Below are 21,799 nucleotides of genomic sequence, written 5' to 3' on the forward strand. Positions count from 1 at the left end.
TATAGAAACTTGAGTTATTTCCCTTTAGATATCCAGCAGGTTGTGGCTCCCCTAAATGCGCCTACACCAAATATAAACTAGGACTAGTTGATGACGACGCTGAACTAGAACTCCAGTTCTTGCCACCAGCTCTAGGAAGTGAGTCTTTTTTATTATCATGTCATTCTCGAATGCTTTAATACGACCAATAGATTTATTTTAAACTTATATTTTTGAAATTTTGCTTAGCAATAATATCTACATTTTTCCAATTTGATAATGTAGTAACGAGACCCTAGTGACATAACCCTAGTGACACCCGCGCGAGTTCAAATCCAAATACACACTCATGCCGCTCAATGCTTTTACTTTTTGTCGAAATACTATATATCTTTTAAATATACCTATCAAATATATTATTTCATCGTCTAGAGCCAGATCAGATATTCTATGAGATGGGAAAACGTTGCTATAAATTCCCAAATTAAAATAAACGACACAGCAACTTAATATATTCATAATATTTTCTTATTTAGATATAACGAATTAATTTATATATCATGACATACCTGATATATTGGCAGACATAATCAAAATGTTTCGTTTAACTCTACTATGACACCACGATATGTTAGTAGTAATGGTAAACATCAAACAGTGGATTAATAAATATTTTTATAGAGTATTGGTAAATCAAAACAATATCAAACAAAGTATGTACACTGCTCAAGGTGGCATCCAGCAAGCCACATAAAAAATAATTGCAAAAATAGAAACAAAAAGGCATCAGAAAACATATTTTGAACTGAAATATTAGGAAATAACAAGAGTTGGAGCAAATGCAGGGCAGAAACAAAATCGAAATAATTCTATTCATATTACTTTCCAACATATAATGCAGAAATTAACAAAAATATATCAAAGCATTATATAATATATAACTTATAGCTTGAATATAACGCAGTCTACTAACTTACAATAATTATAAAGCAAAGCTGTAAATATAAATAAAATCCCAGATACAATTTTTTCATAGAACAATTGAACCAAGCAAAAGAGAATCAGTTTTAATTAGACTTAATATGTCTAGAAACAAAACAAATCATATGCTAATACAATGAAATATTTAGGAATGATGTTAATGAAAGAAAAAAGAGCTATATATCATTAACAGAATAATGTATTGGCTATTTGGAAAAAATCTGCCCTGTCAATATACAATAATCTAGCAATGTACAAGCACGTCTTTAAACACATATGGCTATAAGTAAACTATTAAAAAAATTAGCCAGAGTAATAAGCGATTTTTTCACGAAGTCGATATCGAAACAAACCTGTATCTCAACGATCCATACCCGAATTCAGAGGCCTTTTGAACTGGTGTACCAAAGCATAGTGCTAATATATACATCAACATTAGTATAAACAATTAGTAAATTTGGTGGAACATAAGAGAGCTCACTACAAAAGAATTTCTGATTGTATAATAATAATTTAGGGTTGCATAATATTTATTCAGTTCGGTCTCAACCCTCGTAGAGTCAATACGTGTTTTTCCCTTCTCGAGAACAACTCTCTAGAAATATAAAAAAGTACATCTGTATTTAATTACGGTCTACTTTTAGTTAACGATCTCAAAGAGTTCGTATGTACGCGTTACGGCGACACGGTCAGCTTAAATTAAACTGAATACGTGCCGCGAAATAAAGAACGTTCCAAGTTTCTTATAATACTAGGACAGTGAAAACAAGGACTATTTTAAAAATACGTACAAATATCAAACACAATGGATCCAACTGCAATTATGAATGAAAACAATCTGTCAAAAGCAATCAATGAGAAATTAAACTAAAATTTGTTAGATCTAAGTAATGAGCTGTATATATGTGATTGCATATGCAAGTTCCGTCAAAAAACATTGAGGAGTCATCAAGAAAATTAAGAGAAGAGTATTTCACCGACCAAGACCTAGACCGAGTGGTAAGCAAACAACTGGAATGGACAGAAGTGAAAAAAAGAGGATTCTCCGCTGGTAAGGAAAAATCCAGGAAATATCGTTCAGAACATAAAAAAAAGCAAGAAGATATATTTCTGCCTAACCCAATTAAGGTAGGTAGTATTGGTAATTTTAATCAATTCCAAACACAAATAAAAGGAGTAGCCACTAACCAAGTACAGTTCAAAAATCTGTCAAATAATGACCTTAACGTTACTTCTACAAAGAAAACAGATTATCGAACTATAAAGAAACATCTGATTCAATTGGAACATAATAAAGAGACGACGGATAATCCATTCAATAAACTCGAATTCCACACATATCAATTAAAAAGCGATAAGTAGTACAAAGTAATTATTAGGGGACTACCGCCAACAAGTCAGGATGATATAAATTGCGAACTAGAGACTCACGAACATAAAATTACGACTGTTATGCCTATGGTGAAAAAACGATAAACGCAATAGCGGAAAACTTATTAGGCCTTCCCGCTGTTTTACGCCGATTTGGTACAAAATGAGAACAACAAAAGGATTTGTCACAAATTGTCAACACCTCGTAGATACTAAAAGTTCCTGCAGTAGGGAACCTAGATGCGTGAAGTGTGCTGACAAACATCGCACAAGTCAATATAGAAAGCGAAGCAATAGTGTTGAAACATATGCTTTATGCAGCGAATAATGATACCCTGTCAGATATAAAGGGTATGTAGTATACCAGAGGAAAATAAAAGAACTTCTGCAGATATAAAATTACAGCTGTAGAGCGAAGGTAACTCGACAATGCTCAAAACTCTGCAAAGCCATCTGCCATTGAAAATAAAAATCTAGATTTCTATGGCAAAATATAGATACTACAAAATATCTAATAATAAGCTAATTAAAGTAAAAAATCAGGAATCTGTAACCAACAAGCTAACCCTCATGGACATAATGAAATTGCTCAGTGAATTTCAAACACAATTTCATTCTGTTAGCAAACAGGGTAGTAAAATTAGAAAAATCCCAAAACAAGTTAATGAAAAACAGAAATGAGTAATTCGTTTTAAGAATTATTATACCATGGAACGCAAATGGGCTAAACCAGCGAGTCCGTGAACTAGAACTGTTTCTGAGTACAAGTAATATAGATATAATTTTCATATCGGAAACTAATAATTCTTCAAAAATACATTAAAATATGAGGTTATGATGCATACTGGACAGTACACGTGACAGAGCGTACTCTAGACGGAACATCTCTAATAATAAAACAAAATATACAGCATTTCCATCAAGACGACATAAAAGAAGAAGAAATGTAGTTAGCATACGATACGTTAGTTAGCTACGATAGTTAGATTTGAAAAGAACGGCGCTGAAATCAACACAGAATCTATAAGGACCACCAAGATACGAAGTAACACAAAAACAATACAGAGATTCAGTTTTAAAATTAGGCCTAGCATTCATTATTGGAGGGGGCTTTAATGTTAAACATACAGCTTGGGGTTCACGATTAATAACACCTGGAAAAAGAAACGAATTACTAGCAGCAATAAATATCACTAATTGTAAGTATCATTCCGGGCGTGAACCCACTTACTGGCCCACATATATTAATAAAGTGGCTAACCTACTGGACTTTTACATTTCGAAAGGCATTTCATCTAATCAAATACAAATCGAGAACTTGTGCGAACTATCATTTGATCACACTCCGGGATTAACGCTAAGCGCAACAATTCTAAAAAGACAGAGAAGTCCAAGAAATTGATTAACTAGGACACATTTAGATTTATAAGGTAGGAACAACAAAACATGACACAGAACCAGAAAAGCTGTAGACAAAACAATATTTAATAGAATAAGTAGTCAAACAAATCTAAACATTAAAGAAACAGAGTTGCTTCGAAATATAATAAGAATGCCGAACCCAAAGTTATATTAATTTAGATTTGTTCAGTTGGTAATTAAATTTTTTGTGTAAGTCACAAAATTATTATTATTATTGTATATTTTTGGGCTCGGGGCCCATTCCAAGTGTCAAAATAGTCAGTTGGTAGTAGTTAAAACAATGTTGTAAATAGATAAATAGGTTTAGGTAGGTATTAAGCTAAAGTATGTGTATAGTAGTATCAAAACTACGTGTAGTAAATAGGTTAAATAAGGTTTTTGTTTATTTTTATTTAGTTATTGCAATGATTCGGTCGGTTCAATTTTGTTGTTAAAAGTATTTTATTTTTCTCTATTTAGTATTAGATTTTTACTCTATAAATTACGCAGTTTTTTATTTAATATTAGTTATTATGGATAGGCCAAGTAAAGGAATAATGCAGACTGAATGAGGAAAAATAAGAATAAAGAAACAAGGATTGAAAATAAGGAGCGCTTCAGGTCCCATGGTCCGCTACCTAGACTAGGTGATTTGACAAATATTCTAACCAAACAACACCAAAAGGTTATTGACCCGCCGGGATTTGAACCCGCGACCTCCGATTGGGAGCTAAACGCTGTATCGATAACACCACAGAAGTAACTGTGCTTCTATGAGATCTTGTAATGATAATGTAATATAGTTAGTGCTTAAAAAGCAAACAATGACTTTTGCACAGGACGACTTCCGATTTTCCGTCACATCAACTCGGCAATAATATTATACCCTAATATCCGATTATTTTAGATAAACAAAATGTAAAAACTTTTACCTCCCTTCCTCCAAACAGATCCTGATTTGGTTTTCAAAAAGCAAACGGAATGGCTATTACACTGAACTAATTCCGCTTTTCCGTCACATCAGTGCAGCAATAACATTATACACAATTATTGATTAGTGATTATTTCATCAGATCTTGACTTGATTCTAATGGGACCACTTCGCAAATGCACTCTTTCGAACAATTGTGTTTTTTAAATCGGCCCACAATTGACGGAGATTGGGCGAACATACATTAAAAAAAAGATATACAGCCGAACATAGAAGCTCCTCCTTTTCCGAAATTGATTAAAAAGACCAATTATTAGAGTACCCTCTGTTAAAAATGATCAAAATGAATTGGTTCGAGGCAACGATGAAAAATCTGGATTTTTCGCAGAACATTTATCTAACGTATTCTAACCGAATGATCTACAATAGACATAAATCCTGTTTATCAACCCGATGTAGCTGTAAATCTGATTTTTCCAATCGAAGTTGCCACAGAACTTGATAACCTCAATACTAAAAAGGCTCCTGGAACTAATTAGATGTTAATTCACCTGGGTTATTGAAAGAGCTGGCACGAAAATAAATAATCATGTTGAAATATATATTTAATGCCTGTTTGAGACTGAATAGTGCTTGCAGAAAGTCGTAGGTTTGCTCCAATAATTATGCTTAAAAAACAGCAGAACAAGTTGGATCTTATAGGTGTAATACACCTCTACCTGCGATATCAAAGTTATTTGAGAAACTGCTATTAGAACGAATTACCGTGTTAGACCATTTATAGAAGTACCAGATTTCCAGTTTGGAATTCGAAATCACCACTCAACAATCGATCAACTGCACAGAGTAATAGCGGTTGTTGAAAAGGTACTCGAAGAAAAGAAATACTGCCCTTCAATAATCCTGGACGTCTCACAAACTTTTGACTGGGTATTGCATTTGAGATTAATATAACGAATAAGCAAATTGCTACCACGGAATTACTGTCTATTGCTGGAATCATATTCTTTCGAAAGAAAATTTGAAGTATCGCACGAAGGGGCATTCTTAAACCTATTTCGGCTGAGTTCCACAGGGTAGTGTCTTTGGACCACTCCTATATCTGCTCCATATGCCGACGGCACATTTATTATGGCAAAAATGTATCTCTGTCTAAGACTATAAAAAAGGTACAAGTAGCGGTCAACAAAATCTCTACCAAGGGACTAGAGACTGGAAAATACAGTTCAATAATTCCAAATCTGACCATGTTAATTTTGCGTTACATCGACATGACAGAAACCTAATTATATCATATGAATAATGCTCTATTCCTCAAACAGAGTCAACCAAGTACCTTGAAATATATCTCGATGGTAGGTTAAACTGGAAACATCGGGTTAGACAAAAGCAGAGCAGATTTTAGAGAGAGAATATATTCCTAACTTGACCTAAAATCAAAAATATTGGTTTATCAGTCAATCATAATGCCAATGCCAATTTGGACCTATGGTGTACAAATATGGGGTTACAATAAGACATCAAAAAAATTAATTAATTGTAAATTAAGATTGAACTAAGCAAATCTAATGTAAGATGTAATTAATAAAAAAATATATAATTATTCCTGATTGAATTTATTAATTCAAATCTGTATCATATTGATTCAGATTATAATTTTTAGTAATATCACTGAGATATTATTTAATTAATAAAACTATTATGATTAATTAATTAATTAATAATTTTTTGGGGTTATTGGTTTGGTTTTATTGAATAAAGTGCAGTATAATTTGAAATTTATATTTATTTATAATATAATTATAAACATGAAAAATTAGATAATTGGATTACTTCATTTTCCAAATTAGTGATTCTAAATGAGATGAACAGAAAAGATGCTAAATAAGAGTTTTATTTTTGATGAAATTGCCCTAAATGGCAGTACTGTTTAAAAACATTATCGAATTCACGCAGTATTTTAATATAATGAACAACGCCCAGATTTTTATGTTATTTTCATCATAAATTATAAGAATATTTGATATAATATATGTTTTTCATGTAATATTTATACATATATAGTTTTAATCATCATCATTAATAAATTTGTATATAAATTAATATAAATGCATTAGTTACTAGATGACCCGATGAACTTCGCAACACCTATCTATCTTGCACATTATCTCCAACAATATAACAGCCACTTATTATAAAGCCACCAGGGCGTTGTCAGATCTGGTGATAATATTATGAATTTTTGCTACATCATTGCTCTATTAAAGAAATATTTGTACTTTTTGAACAATATTTCGCTTCACGCTAATCGATTTCCGCATTCGGATTTTCATAAAATACATTTGTATACATTGTATTTGCATCTGGCAGTGGTAAAATCGCTCCCAATAGGTGGTAAATTTGCAATTGTATCCTGCAAATGTTTAAGATTTTATTAACTCTGTTAACGGAAAAATTATTTAAAAAATTTATGGTACAAAACCTTGAAAATGTCTTTTACTAAATGCGTTGTGCCACACGATATTATTTGAAGACAACCATTATATTTTTGAATGTTGGCACTGAAGTGATAGTGGTAGAATCATTTCCCCTTTGTTTTACTTTTCCACCGGCATAACATAAAACAACATATTCATCACTACATTTTAATGCCCTACGATACTGACAAACTATTCCCATTTCTCCAATTGTAACTGATCTGTTTTCGGATCGTAATAGCATGCTACTCGTTCTAGGGTCATAGGGGCTCTGCGTCTGCAGAATCGCTAAATTTCATTATGTCGTACTCGTTGTTATTGTGTTTAATGTGGACGAACCCGTTGCATTCTAAGCCTATCCGGTTTATTTCCAGTACTCTCAAGCACAAGTATGACAAACCAATATGACTATTATCCTTTTCAGTCCCTCTTTGGTCATCAGTACGGTCACTAGCACGTGATTTTGATTGACTTTGACGACCTAATTCAGGTCGTCTTGCCCTTCGTATTGTTAATAGTAAAATGAAAAAAATATTCACGTACTAGAATTACAGGTAAATAATAAGATATGCCAATAATAATATATGTTAACTCTGTATGTAGTTATGTACCATAAACTGTCACTACTTATTTCAACTTTATTCTATATTCTGAATAAATATTTACTTAATGATAATTAGAATAAGGTTCGAAAATACCGCTAGCTAGCTAGTTGTTATATCATATATATGTCATTATTATTCACTTTATTTTCACGTTATCAAATGGATATACCTATTTAATATACCTCGATTTGTATGAAATATAAATCATGGTAAATTATTAAATGCTGGGTATCGAGAAATTATCTTTAATATTTAGTACATTATATATTTTGATTGTGGTTTGACAATGTAGCGCGTGGTCATTATAGTTTAAGGTAATTTTAATCAGTATACAGCATGTTCCAAAATACATGTACGTGTACACAAATACATCCATAAATATTAGACAATCAACACAAATGTCGATACTTTGTGAGAATGAAACACTTGTAATAGTAAGACTGTGTGAGATAAAAAAATTCTTGTTTTTAATATTTCCTCGTAATTATTCCATATCAACAAATAAAGTCACCACATAAATCTCTTCTGAACTTCTACAAATATTTTAAAACCAAAATCAGCCAAAATCAATCCACCCGGTCTTGAATTTTAACGAGACTAACGAATAAATTTCATTACTTGGCTATTTTTAATTATTATTAACTTAGTTATTGACATAGTAAACAACTAACAATTAATTTTCCTGTTTTAACATTCACAGTACTTTTCAGCATTTTATTTTGAAACATTTGTTTGTCGAGTTTGTTTTTTATATGCTCCATCCATCTATATTAAGCTTGGCAACCAGCATCATGCCAAGGTATTTGGCTGTGTTGGCAAATGGAATTTCTATACCGTTAAGAAGTGATCCTGTTATCAATTAGTTGAATTTGTTTTCTAATTTGTAAAATGACGCAGATGTTTATATAAAATAATTTAAAAATATAAAATAAAAATATACACCCAGTTATCCAATTTTCGAATTAATTCGTAAATAGTAAAACTAAACATTTTACACTACTATTTTAATATCCCATTTTCGTACCTAAAATTTTTATTTTGATTTAACAATTAATTATTTATTTTTAAAGTAATGTTGAGACGTCAGTACAAGTTTTGCAATTTTAAATCAACAATTCTAGGAAATTGTGGTGATCCCCATTGTAAATATCCATTGGAACCTCCTCTTCCTCCTATTCACTGGGATTGTCCAGAACCATTACCAAAAGGGCCGTGCAAAAATATGAATTGTCCTTTCTTACCCGCTCCCTTAAAGAAATTTAAAACAAAGGATTTAAAAAAAGGTCCTTGTGGCAGTCCAACTTGTCCTTACTCCTTGCCTGGCCCTTGTCCTGCACCAACCTGTCCATTTGCTTCACAGCCATGTCCTTTAAAGGAGGTAAAACAAATCGAAGCGAATTAATTATATTTCTTAATGTTTTAAACAATTTCAGAAACAACCAAAACAAGAAATAGTATGTCCAAAATGTTTAGAGACAACAACAACAAGTGAGGACAGTTTATGTGACAATCCAGAATGTCCATATGCGAGCAAAAATGAGACAAAACAAATAAATGATCCTATCGATGATCCAAAATTTAAAGGAGAATTTCAAGATTGTCGGAATCCAGAGTGTCCCTATAAAAAGAAGGAATGCACACAACAGCCAAAAAAGAAGAAAAAGAACAAGAAAAAGAAAGAGCGCAAATCTAAAAGTAAAGACTCGAAATCGTGTAATAACCCTTCCTGCCCTTATGCTCTGCCAAATCCTTGTTCCGTACCAACTTGTCCATTTGCCATGACACCTTGTCCTTTGGCACAGGTAAATATCAAGTTAATTCAGATTCATTACGATTTCTATCTCTTCCATCAATTTCAGAAGAAACAAAAACAAATGTGCCCAGAATGTTCAGAATCAACATCAAGCACAACTGACAATTTAAATAAAAATGACGGATGTTCACAAACTAAAAAGAATGTTATCAACGAACCCAAAAAGAAAACTAGCGATGGATTATTGAAAAGAGACAATCAAGATTGCGGAAATCCAGAATGTCCATACACTATGAAAGAAAATGCCAAGAAAGCGAGAAAAAAGAAGAGGAAGGAAAAAAAGTCGAAAATGGAACCTTGTAATAACCCCTCTTGTCCATTCGCGAAACCCAGACCCAGTTATTCTGTGCCAACGTGTCCTTTTACGTTAAGGCCATGCCCTGTAATAGAGGTACATCTGTAGTCTATTCAAAATAACAGTGAACTCACGTCATCACGTCATATAACAGATTGTAAATTCGTTTTAAAATCACGCAATATTTTATTCTCATTTAATTCTAGCAAAAAGATATACTGATGCATCCGAACATGCTATAAATGCAGCCTATGAAATTCATCTGATTATCAAACGTAAAATCTAAAAATTCTTCAACACTTTAGAGATAATAATTACAGGTTATAAACCGGAAAATGTGGTTTTAACGCTTTGCATGTTTTGATAAACTTGTTATCTAACACCAAAGCCATTAGATAGTCAGTGTTCCTTTTAATTATTTGGCCTCTTTAATTAGTTACTTTGAACAGAAACGAGATAATGAAGTCCTACTCTTGCCAGTAAAATGCGTTGAAGAGGTAAATATTGATACTATTAAATATTAAGTTGCTGCGGTTTTTGTGTTGCAGCTGCGCTGAATATTATAAATATGATTTTAGTAACAATACTACTAAAATCTTTCAAAAAATTAAAAACCATATAATATTGGATTCACCAAAGGAAAACTGTTTTTATATGAAGCATGTGACGAATCATGCTCACCTTGATGTTGGCTCCCAAAATCGTCAGTCATTTTCTCAATATAACCATATTTAACACAGAAATAGAGAAATTGTTAACCTGGAAAGTATCCATACAAAAACTTAAACATATGCAGCTCTTTGAGAGATATAGAGCTGTTGGGAAACATAAGATTTAAATGGTGTAAAGATAACCCGGGAAGAGATCCAATGAAACTTTCATATTGCTTTTAAAATAATTTAATTTTTGAAAGCAAATAATAAAATCAAGGAATACTTGTTATTTGAACTAGTATATATAGATGAAACATGGATATTCCAAAATAGAACGTTGGGCTATTCATACAAGGGCGATAATACTAACAGTGTAAAGACAACAAAAGTTGATGGAAAAAGTGCTGTTAGTCCTAATATTTTTAATAACTCATTGCAAATTTATTATTCGTCATGCTGTGAATAGGAATAGTTTCATATCTAGCGCAGAGTTAGTAAAACATCAACCGCGGACGACTATCATAGACAAAATTTAAAAAATTTGGCTTGATGCCGAGTATCCGGACACTGCCCCAGAAAAATCAACCATCAAGGATTGGTACGCTAAGTTTAAACGTGGTGAAATGGGCACCAAAAACGGTGAACGCAGTGGACGCCCAAAAGAGGTTGTTACCAACGAAAACATTTAAAAAATCCACAAAATGATTTTGAATTACCGTAAATTGAAATTGAATGAAATAGCAGACACTCTAAATATATCAATAGAACGTGTACATCATATAATTCACGAATATTTGGGTATCAGAAGAAGATCTGTGCAAAGTGGGTGCCGCGCAAGCACACTTTTGACCAAAAACAACGACCAGTTGCTGATTCGGAGCAGTGTTGTCGGAAAAGATGATCGAGCATAACTAACCCGAGTTTTTGCGTCGATATGTGACAATGAATGAAACATGGCACCATCATTTCACTCCGAAGTTCAATCGACAGTCATCCGAGTAGACTACACACGATGAACTCGCTCTAAAGCGTGGGAAAACGCAACAGTTGGCTGGCAAGGTTATGGCGTCTGTATTTTGGGATGCGCATGGAATAATTTTCATTAGCAACCTTGAAAAGGGAAGGATTATCAACAGCGAATATTACATAGCCTTATTGGATCGTTTGAAAGGCGAAAAACGGCCGCATGTGAAGAAAAAGAACTGAATATGACTGAATATTCAATCCAATAGAATTATTTGTGTTTCAAAGAATTATTTTGCCATGAAGAACGAGAAGGATATACAACCAGGCAACTCTCTAGATATATAAGAAAAATCATTGTCTACAATAACACCTTCAGTTGTATAAACTCTATCAGACACACTAAAGAAGAAATTGACAAATGATGGAACCGTGAACAGGTGTTGGATAAATTGGAAATTAACAGCTTAGTTATCAACTTAAATAGACTAAGAAAGTGACAGTAATTGAATGAACTAGATGCGGGATTATAATCCAATGCTAACAATGGCCAAGACTGAAGTATGGAAATTTTATGTCATAGATATGCATGTACTTGTTCAGAATGTACATTTCCTTCTAATGTATGAGCAGAGGACGCATACTAACTATCATGCAAATATGGCTAATGTATTAAGGACACACTCATAGTAAAGAAGTAAAAATTAATAACACAAACTAAAAATGACTTTACAAGGAAATACTGCAAGGAAGGAAACAATATCTAAACATAAAGAGGTAAATATGTTCCCTAAAGAAAGCAAAATACCTGGATATATATTTGTTAATTAGTTGAATTAGCCGTCCAGAAAATATAAATACATAAAAAAACGCCTAGAAATCTACCCTGTAAATATACGTAAATAAATGTAAATAATATGGGAAAGAGTTCAATGTAAATATAATAAAACAATTCTAACCTACTAAACTATTGTTTAGTTGGTTTAATCTAAACAATAACAAACACTATTGTTGTTTAAAACCTTCAATAATATAAGCATTAGATAAAGTATAATGTTAAAATAAATCATACTTGATAACATTATTTTTGTTTCATTATTTCATTCAGATTACAATTTTGTTATATATCAAAGTCAAAATGAGCTAGAACTAAAAGTAGATGCACCAACATTGCAACGTTTTGGTGTCTTAAATTTTGATGACGTAAGGTCAGTGTTTTATTGAGCAGACTATGGTTTTAAATTGAATAATCCCATTAAATAATCTTACTACACGTTCAGAATAAACCAGTACAGCAACCTAAATGTTCGGAATCATCATCCGACAATGAGAGTGTGTGCAGCAATCCAAAATGCCCATCTACAAAGAAGAAAACCACGAAATCTAAACAACCCAAAGATAAAGTAGGAGAAAAGGAGACGGGGCATTGCAAAAATCCCGAGTGTCCCTATAACAAGAAGGAAAAGGCAAAAGGAAAGGAATGTGGTAAAAAGCAAGACACAGAGACGTGTGACAGTTCAGACTGTCGCTATAACCAGAAAGGCGAATTGAAGGATAAAAAGAAGGAAGATGCCGATGAAAGTAGCTTATGTTCGAATCCTCAGTGTACTTACGCCGAATTAAAAGGAAACAAGAAAAAACAAAGGTGAGCTGTTTCAAAAGTATATAATTATTGTTTGAATACTATAAACCACTAATTTCTCGAATGTAAATATAATGTTGTGATCTCACATTCGGCTGCGCAATATTGTTGTGTTTTCTGGCAAGTAAATAAATAATGATGATGATTTTCTATATCTATAACCGCTGCAGTGTTGCAGAGTAAAAAAAACTAAAGAAGCTCCCAAGAAATAATTATGTAATCTCACTAAAATGCTATGATATTTTCTATTGCATACTAAACAACAGATCCCACTTAGCATTCGCGAGTTTTTGTTATAATAAATAATAAAAAACTGCAATCGAAGTGGAAACTGCCATGGAAGTAACTGCCAACTAACACTATCATGTGTAGTAGCAATAACTGTGACTATGGTAGTGCTTTTTAACTAACGTGAAGAAATTTTTTAAATATTCTTACCAAGAAAAGTTGAAATTTAAATAAAAATGTAGACCTTTACCGTATATTATTATTGAGCAATATGGTCCAACTAAAGGGTAAAGTAAATTTAACTCAGATATTTATTTAAAAATACTATTTCTTGCTATTTTCTGTACTATTTTCCCTGCTTACTTGTTGGTGACGATAAAGCTTGGATGCAAATAAGAGTCACCGATCTTAAATTTAAAAATAAAAGACATCTTCATAATTGTATGAAATTTGCATTATTAGGGTCAACTATTATTATGGCTCAATTAGATTCTACGTATTGGAAAAATATATAGAGACCTAATGAAAATGTATCAAAGGATAGCTATTTTCTATCAAAAATTATAAATTGCATTAAATTTTGTGAAGCGTTTGAATTGGTTCTTCGGGGTCATGATGAGAGCGATACTTCCCAGAATCCGGGGATATTTCGGCTAAACTAGATGCAACTCTAAGTGAACAACTAAAGTATGCTTCAGTATTTAAATGTACCTTCAAAGAAATACAGAACGATGTGTTATAGTGTATGCTTGATGTTAATTATGAACAAATAATTAGGGAAATTAATATTTCTTACATTTTTTGCCGACCATGATGGTCGAAACAACTGATGTTGCTGCAAATTCTCAATTGATAGTTATGTTTTGATCTATTCGCGATCGTGAGTCAATAGAGCGTTTTTCGAACTAATTCGTTCCTGAAAAATAAGATGCAGAATATGTGTTTCTTGTGTTTCTAAACAGTTTTAAGTGTTATGAATCCTTTAATTCAAAATTCGTCCTACAAACTGATCGCACAAAGTTATGATGGGAAAGCGATGATGCCAAACATGTGGGCGTTCAAGCACTAATTAAAAAAAATCCCTTTATTCACTATGTACACTGTTATACGAGCCAAATAAATTTGATTATGTCTAAAGATGCTTCCACAGATAAGCAAGTTTGTGTATTTTTTGGCAATCTACAGGACATTCCTGGATTTTAAAATTAATAATTCACCCCAACGAGTACAAGTATTGAACAAAATTGTGGACAGTGAATATATTGTTCAATCATGTGATGCCCTACGTAAATCTCCTTTTTAACCAACTGCAGCAAAGAAAAATCGAACCTATTGGAATAAGAGATGTTATTGATAATTTTGAACGCAGTATTATGCAAGTTCGAAGTAATATTGACAACATCATTAATAAACGATCAAAGATAAAAAGTAATGAACCACCAGAATATGAACGCAACCAGGCAGTAGTAAATTTGATCACCGAATTTCTGCTTTAGAGATGTGTGATGTTATAATAAATTGTGCAAAAGATCAATTTCATTTTAAAGAGCAATCTAGTGGTTGCGTCACCTTTCTTTTCGGGATACTTTGGAGAGTACTGCGATAAATTTCCTGAGAATAAACTCACTTCCGTATGTGCCTTTTATCTCACACTTGATAAAAAACGATAGCAAACTGAACCGTCAGTTATTTATTCAAGAAATGATTACAGAATATTAAATGGTGTACCACCTCTACTAACATTTTTACTAGCAAATAATCTAGGAGATACGTTGAAGGAGACCATACAATTATTAGAAATCGTGGTAACAACTCCCATGACAACATCAAAGGCCGAAAGGTATTTCCAACACTAAAGCGTATCAAAACGTTTCTCAGAAATTCTAGCTAGTGATCTAACCGATGATCGTTTAACAGCTCTTTCCATGCTGTCTAACTGTCTAACAGTTTATCTCTCAAGTAGACATTTTAATGGCAAAGTGAAAAAGCAAAAAAAGTTACCAAATTTGCGAACAGAAAAGAAAGTAAGATGGACGAAATGTATTTAAAAAAATAGGTTATTTTGCAAATATTGCAGAAATCCTTGACATTATTGTCAGGAATCGCCACTAATAATAATCCTTACATAATCAGGATGCCCAATGCTCAACATTTAATCAAGAGTTGAGAGGCTAAATCCAATAGGAGTGCATGACATTGAGAGAAACCGTTCAAAGAAACGTTCCGCTTTTAAATCAAGGATTTTGCATATCTACAATACGCTTATGAAGATAGTGAACTGGCGAATTAGCTTTCTTAGATGCTCCTATAACTGCAAAAGCGTTGATTTTAACAAGGATTTCACGGTTTGCCGTGCTCGAGGGTTTGACTTGCTCGTAGATATATTTAACTTACAATATCGCAAGTTCCGCGACCGAAGTTAAGTACGTCTAATTGGTATCATATTTAAGAACAAAATTCACATGAAAATAAAGAATTGACCCCCATAATGTTTCTATATAACCATCTATAATACGTGTTTGTCCATCAAGACTGACTAAAAATCGATATTAAATGAAAAATTTAATATACATGATTGCGGTGAACAAGCTGCGGCGTACAAAAAAAACTGTCCTTTCTATTGAACGGAAAATCAGTATATACAGTACTGTACATACGCTATATTAAAAAGATCTATTAAAAATTGTATTAACCTATTTAATGATACTATAGCTAATATTATAGATATTGTAGTTTAAAAAGTATAGTTCCCAATGCTATAATACTCCGCAGAGCAGGCTGTTAACTTTTATAGGAATCTGTTAATTTTTATATTCATTCTTTTGGCAATGAAAATCTTGCGACTGAGCTCATGACACCTAATCATATTTTTATTCGTGTTCTATCGGCGTTGTAATGAAAATGAATTAGAAAGTGGATAATTGGGTGTGGAAAGCTACTGGAAGTTGTTTTCAGCGTATATGTAATGAAAGTAGCGCTTGGGCAGTATTTTAATAATAACTTAATTATTAAAACTTAAATGTATTTTAACTAAAACATGCAGGCATGTATTTTGCCCAGATTTGCTTAGGAGTGTAAGGAGGTCCTGGCGCTAGATACTGCTTTAGAACGGTAAAAATATTAGAAATATGCAGATATGCTGTACTTAAGCTAAGCAGATAAGCTTAAAATAGTTCAAAATTTCATGCATTTACTGTGGTGCTTTAGATTTCCCATAAAAAAGTGTTAGTAATATTTTAATTCCACCGAAACTGCTTCTAAAGAATAAAAATCAATGTATAGTGTTTTGGTTAAAAGCAATGGAGAGACAACATCTATTTGAAGAATAACAATTTGGATGTCATATGCATTTGACAAATAATTTTGCACTTTCACGCAGCTAATACAACCATTGTAGAATGCCTGAAGACAATTAATAATTTTTATTGGAACATTTTCGACGTCCAGGTACTCAAAATGAAGAAGAGTGTACACAATACACAATAGTGGTTCGGTCTAATTTCTGCCTGTTCTTCTGAGTTTATTTCTTTGCAAGCTATTTGTAGGTTACTTATTCCTCGATAGTTTTTACGCTGTTTAACCACTCTATTTCTTCAACATAGAAACTTATTTCCACGCCGATGCATAAAGTTCTTCTCGCCTAGGTTCATCGCGACTCTTTCTTCAAAAAACATAAATCATATCATTCCATAACAGCCCAATTTAGCACCGCCAAATTTGGAGTAATTCTACAAACTAAAGAAGAAAACACTTCAATGACATAGTTATATAGCAGTCTATTGATAAGGTTAAAAGGCGAATTACAGAGATTGATCAGGGGTCTAATACACTAATCAGTTTATATTATGAAGGATATATTTTATTTAACGGTTTCAAAGAATTCCCAGATACGGGGTACGGTGAAACGGTCAAGCCAAAGTGAAGTAAATCGTGCTTTCCAACCATTACTACGAACTACACAATTAAAATAGTGAACTATGAAACAATTAAAATCCAATTGTCCAAAGCGGTTCACTTTAAAGTTCTTGTAAAAGAATTAGATGAAAGAAACACCCAATACCATACATTCAGGCCAAAATCCGAGAGAACATTTAAATTCGTGTTAAAAGGATTACATCACGGGACGGACTTTAACACCATCAAGGTAGCACTAGCTGAAAAAGGCCACGAGGTCGTAAATGTTCACAATATACGACATCGCACGACAAAAAAACCTCTGCCTATGTTTTATATTGATATAAAACCTAATGGAAATAATAAGGCGGTGTATGAAATCACCAAATTGGAAAATAATATTATTAAATGCGAACCACCACATATAAAAAGAATTATACCACAATGCACGAGGTGTCAAGCGCACGGGCACACAAAGATTTACTGTCGCAAATCATATAGATGCGTAAAATGTGCAGGAGAATACAAAACAGGAGATTGTACTCGTAAAGTTCGCGATGAAAAAGTGAAATGTGCTAACTGTAACGGAAATCATCCAGCGAACTACAAGGGTTGCGCAGTTCACAAGCAACTACAACAGAAACTCTATCCTGCCTTAAGAGAAAAAAGGCATCAACAGCAACAAAAAGAATCCACACCAACCAGTCTACCCACCAGACAAAGTCAACCAGACATAACATAAGTTATGCCCAAATGGTTGAAAATGGTTCAGCACAAAATCGAGAGACGACATCTCAACCTACTGAAACTAGCAACATCTCTAGATTAGAAAACCAAATGATGGCCAAACTAATGGATCATATGAATACGATGATTGTCTACTCACAACCGTCGTCAGCAAACTTGCCTAATGCCTGAAACCAATAGCTACAAAATCGCCGTCTGGAATGTCAATGGGCACCAACAACACGTCAGGGAACTAAAAATGTTCGTAACTGAATGAAATATTGACGTTATGATGGTTTCCGAAACACACTTTACGGACAAACATTATTTGAAAATTCCTAAACATAAACTTTATCATACAAATCACCCTGATGATGAAGCACATGAAATACAACCATAATAATTCCAGATGATAAAAAAAACATTTCGAAAAAGAACAATTCCGCAAATACTACCTGCAAGCCACCACTATAACCATAGAGGAAGTCCATGGACCATTAACAATTTCTGCGATTTATTGCCCACCCAAACATAACAACAAGGCAGAACAATTTCAAGAATTGTTCAGTACGTTAGGTAATAGATTTATAGCCGGAGGAGATTATAATGCAAGATATTTAATGTGGGGTTCAAGAATAATAACCTCAAAAGGGAGAGAACTGCTAAAAGCAATAAAGACAGATAACTTAAAACATATCTCTACTGGCGAACCAACATATTGGCCTTCAGACAGAATTAAAAAATCAGATACAATAGACTTCTGTATTATAAAAAATATTGATAAAAAAAGTGTCATGCAGAATCATGTTTCGACCTGTCTTCTGATCATTCACCAATAATAGTAACAATTTCTTCAAAAATTACCATCAAAGATAAACCCCCTTCTCTGTGCAATAATAGAACTAACTGGCCCTCATATAGAGAAAACTTAGCCCGAAACATCTCTCTAAACTTACCGTTACATAGAAATAATAAACATTACAAAAAATATACAGGAGTCATGCATACTCCGCGACTCCTAACAATGAAACATTTCCAAGAAAAAATACACATATATCATGTACAATACAGAAAAAGATAGCAGAAGGAAGAAAGTTACGACGAAATTGGCAACAGCAAAGGATTGAAGAGAATAAAAGAAAATTTAATAGGGCAATAAAAGAGCTGAAAAACTAACCCAAATTGAACAAAACCAAGGCATTCAAGAATACCTAGAAAACTTGACATCAACTGAGGCTACAGACTATTCGTTGTGGAAAGCAACAAAAAAGCTTAGGAGATCCCAGCAGCATAACCCACCTATTAAAACAAACGAAAATAATTGTGCGAGAAGCAATAAAGAGAAGGCCGACATTTTCTCAAAACACTTAAAAAATGTTTTTAAACCTTTCCAGTCTCAGCTACATAAAGATGAGGAAAATAAAATTACTAGCTTTTTGGATTCGCCATTTCAAATGTATTTACCATACGAGAAATTAACGGTCAAAAAAGTTAAACAAACAATAATGAGAGAGATTAATATTAAAAAAGCTCCTGGTTATGACTTAATTACTGGTAAAATTTTAAAAGAACTATCAGAAAAGGGTATAAAACTATTAACATTTATATTTAATGCTATGCTACGAATTAATTACTTCCCTAGTATCTGAAAAGTAGCTAAAATATTAATGATTCTTAAACCAGGAAAAATACCAGAAGATGTGACCTCCTACCGACCTATAAGTTTATTACCGATAATCTCGAAAGTTTTCGAGAAATTATACATAAAAAAGCTAAATAATAGAAAAAAGAAAAATTATTCCAGAACATCAGTTTGGCTTTCGCAATAAGAATGGGACTATAGAATAAGTTCATAGACTTCTAAACAAAATAAACGCTGATCTAAATGCCAAAAGATATTGTTCATCTGCTTTTCTAGACATATCTCAAACTATTGACAAAATATGGCATACGGGCTTGCAGGTTAAACTAAAGAAACTTCTCCCTCATCCGGACTATCAGTTACTAAAATCGTATCTCACTGATAGACATTTTATTGTACATCAAGGCGATGAACATACCGAATTAAATCCCATATGTTCAGGAGTTCCGCAAGGTAGTGTACTGGGTCCAGTACTGTATCTTCTGTATACGGCTGATCTGCCCACCACAACACAAAATAACTACTGAATATCAATCATCGTCAACTCCCCCAAGCAGAGCATGTTAAATAGATATTTAACTTTTAATTATTTAATATTTTAATATTTTATTTAATTGGCATACGAACATTCGTATGCACTTAGATCGACGCCTAACCTGGAAGAGGCACATACTCTCTAAATGGAAACAACTGGGACTAAAATTATATCTAATGTATTAGCTTATCGGGCGCAAATCCAAGTTATCATTAGATAACAAGGTATTGCTGTATGAGTCTATACTCAAGCCCATTTAGGCATATGGAATCCAACTATGGGGTACCGCTAGCAAATCTAATATATCCATCATTCAACGGTTCCAAAATAAGGTGTTGCGTGCCATTGTTGACGCTCCGTACTATATTTCAAATAAAGTGATACAACGCGATATTCCTCTAGAACCTATAACGAGTGTAATTCAACGTGTTTGTGTGAAGTACTTCGAAAGAGTGTCTGTGCATCCCAATGTACTCGCTAATCAGCTAAATATGCGACGTGATAGTGAAGTGCGTAGACTAAAACGTTTAACACCATCTGATCTGATTACTGGACATATGTAGACTTTAGAATAAGACTAATTAATTAAGATTATATTTTATACAGAAGATTGCTTTATGAAGTGATTTGCTACATGCCATGTATATATAATATAGACATAAGAAATACTTATTGCCAATAGGGCAGATTGTGGACTCACAAAGAGTAATAAAAAAAAATATCGGAAACACATTTTTCTAAAAAACTACATGAAAATACGGGGTTATGATGCTTACTGGATACTACACCCCAGCGAACGGGCTCGAACGAACAGCTGTAATAATTAAACAAAATATACAACATTTCGAACAAGAGGAGATTAAAAATGAAGAAAGTTACGATAATTAGTATCGAAACAATCAGAGCGGAAATAAATATTGGTACTGTATACTGTCCACCAAGACATCACTTACTGGCCCACAGACAGTAATAAAGACCTGCTAAATTTCTACATTTCAAAAGGCATCTCAATAAATCAAATTAGTACCGAAAGCTTGTGCGAACTAACTGATGACAAAAGCCTAATCTTATCAACAAATATACTGACTAAGACAAATTCAGATTATTACTAATAAGACTAAATTATAGATGATCTTGAGCAACAAACCAAAAATATAATTGAACAAATTCGGTCAGCTGCAAAAGATGCTACGCCAATAACAAGAGAGAAATCAGAAAAATCAGAATATGAAGTAATTTACCCCCTCGAAATTAGAGAAATGATAAAAGAAACACGTAAAGCTAGAAAAGTATGGGAGAGAATCAGAAATGCTACAAAACAACTTTTAATAGAATTAGTAAACAGACGAATCAAAATATCAAAGAATATAAACATAATTTCTTTCAAAAATATGTAAGTGAACTAAGCCCAGAAGCAGATATATATTATTCACTATGGAAAGCAACTGGAGGATTTAATAGACCAATTATTCGAATACCGCCAATTAAAAATGATGGAAATGAATGGGTTCGACGCAACGATGCAAAAGCTGAATTGTTCGCACAATACTTAGCTAACATATTTCAAGCCCAATGTAAATCTAAATCTAATTTCTCCATTGGAAGTTGCCACTGAAATTGATAACATCAAGGGTACCTGGAATAGATGACATTTCACCTGGAT

General features: G+C 32.9%; 1 protein-coding gene across 2 annotated transcripts in view; it reads left to right on the forward strand.

The window, feature by feature from the left end:
* LOC143195774 (uncharacterized) overlaps positions 1-21,799 on the forward strand; it is a 55,592-nt gene that overhangs the window by 23,252 nt on the left and 10,541 nt on the right. The window contains exons 9-13 of one of the 2 annotated variants that reach the window (XM_076403217.1): positions 29-138; positions 8,867-9,123; positions 9,179-9,547; positions 9,605-9,949; positions 12,750-13,114. In XM_076403217.1, coding sequence (XP_076259332.1) covers positions 29-138; positions 8,867-9,123; positions 9,179-9,547; positions 9,605-9,949; positions 12,750-13,114 — 1,446 coding nt within the window. The remainder of the gene's footprint in view (positions 1-28; positions 139-8,866; positions 9,124-9,178; positions 9,548-9,604; positions 9,950-12,749; positions 13,115-21,799) is intronic. The other variant, XM_076403218.1, reaches the window with a different exon arrangement.

Source organism: Rhynchophorus ferrugineus, unplaced genomic scaffold (assembly GCF_030347505.1).
Source record: "Rhynchophorus ferrugineus isolate W39M unplaced genomic scaffold, kcgeb_rfMv2 rfM4, whole genome shotgun sequence".
In the NCBI taxonomy this organism is placed as follows: Eukaryota; Metazoa; Arthropoda; class Insecta; order Coleoptera; family Curculionidae; genus Rhynchophorus; species Rhynchophorus ferrugineus.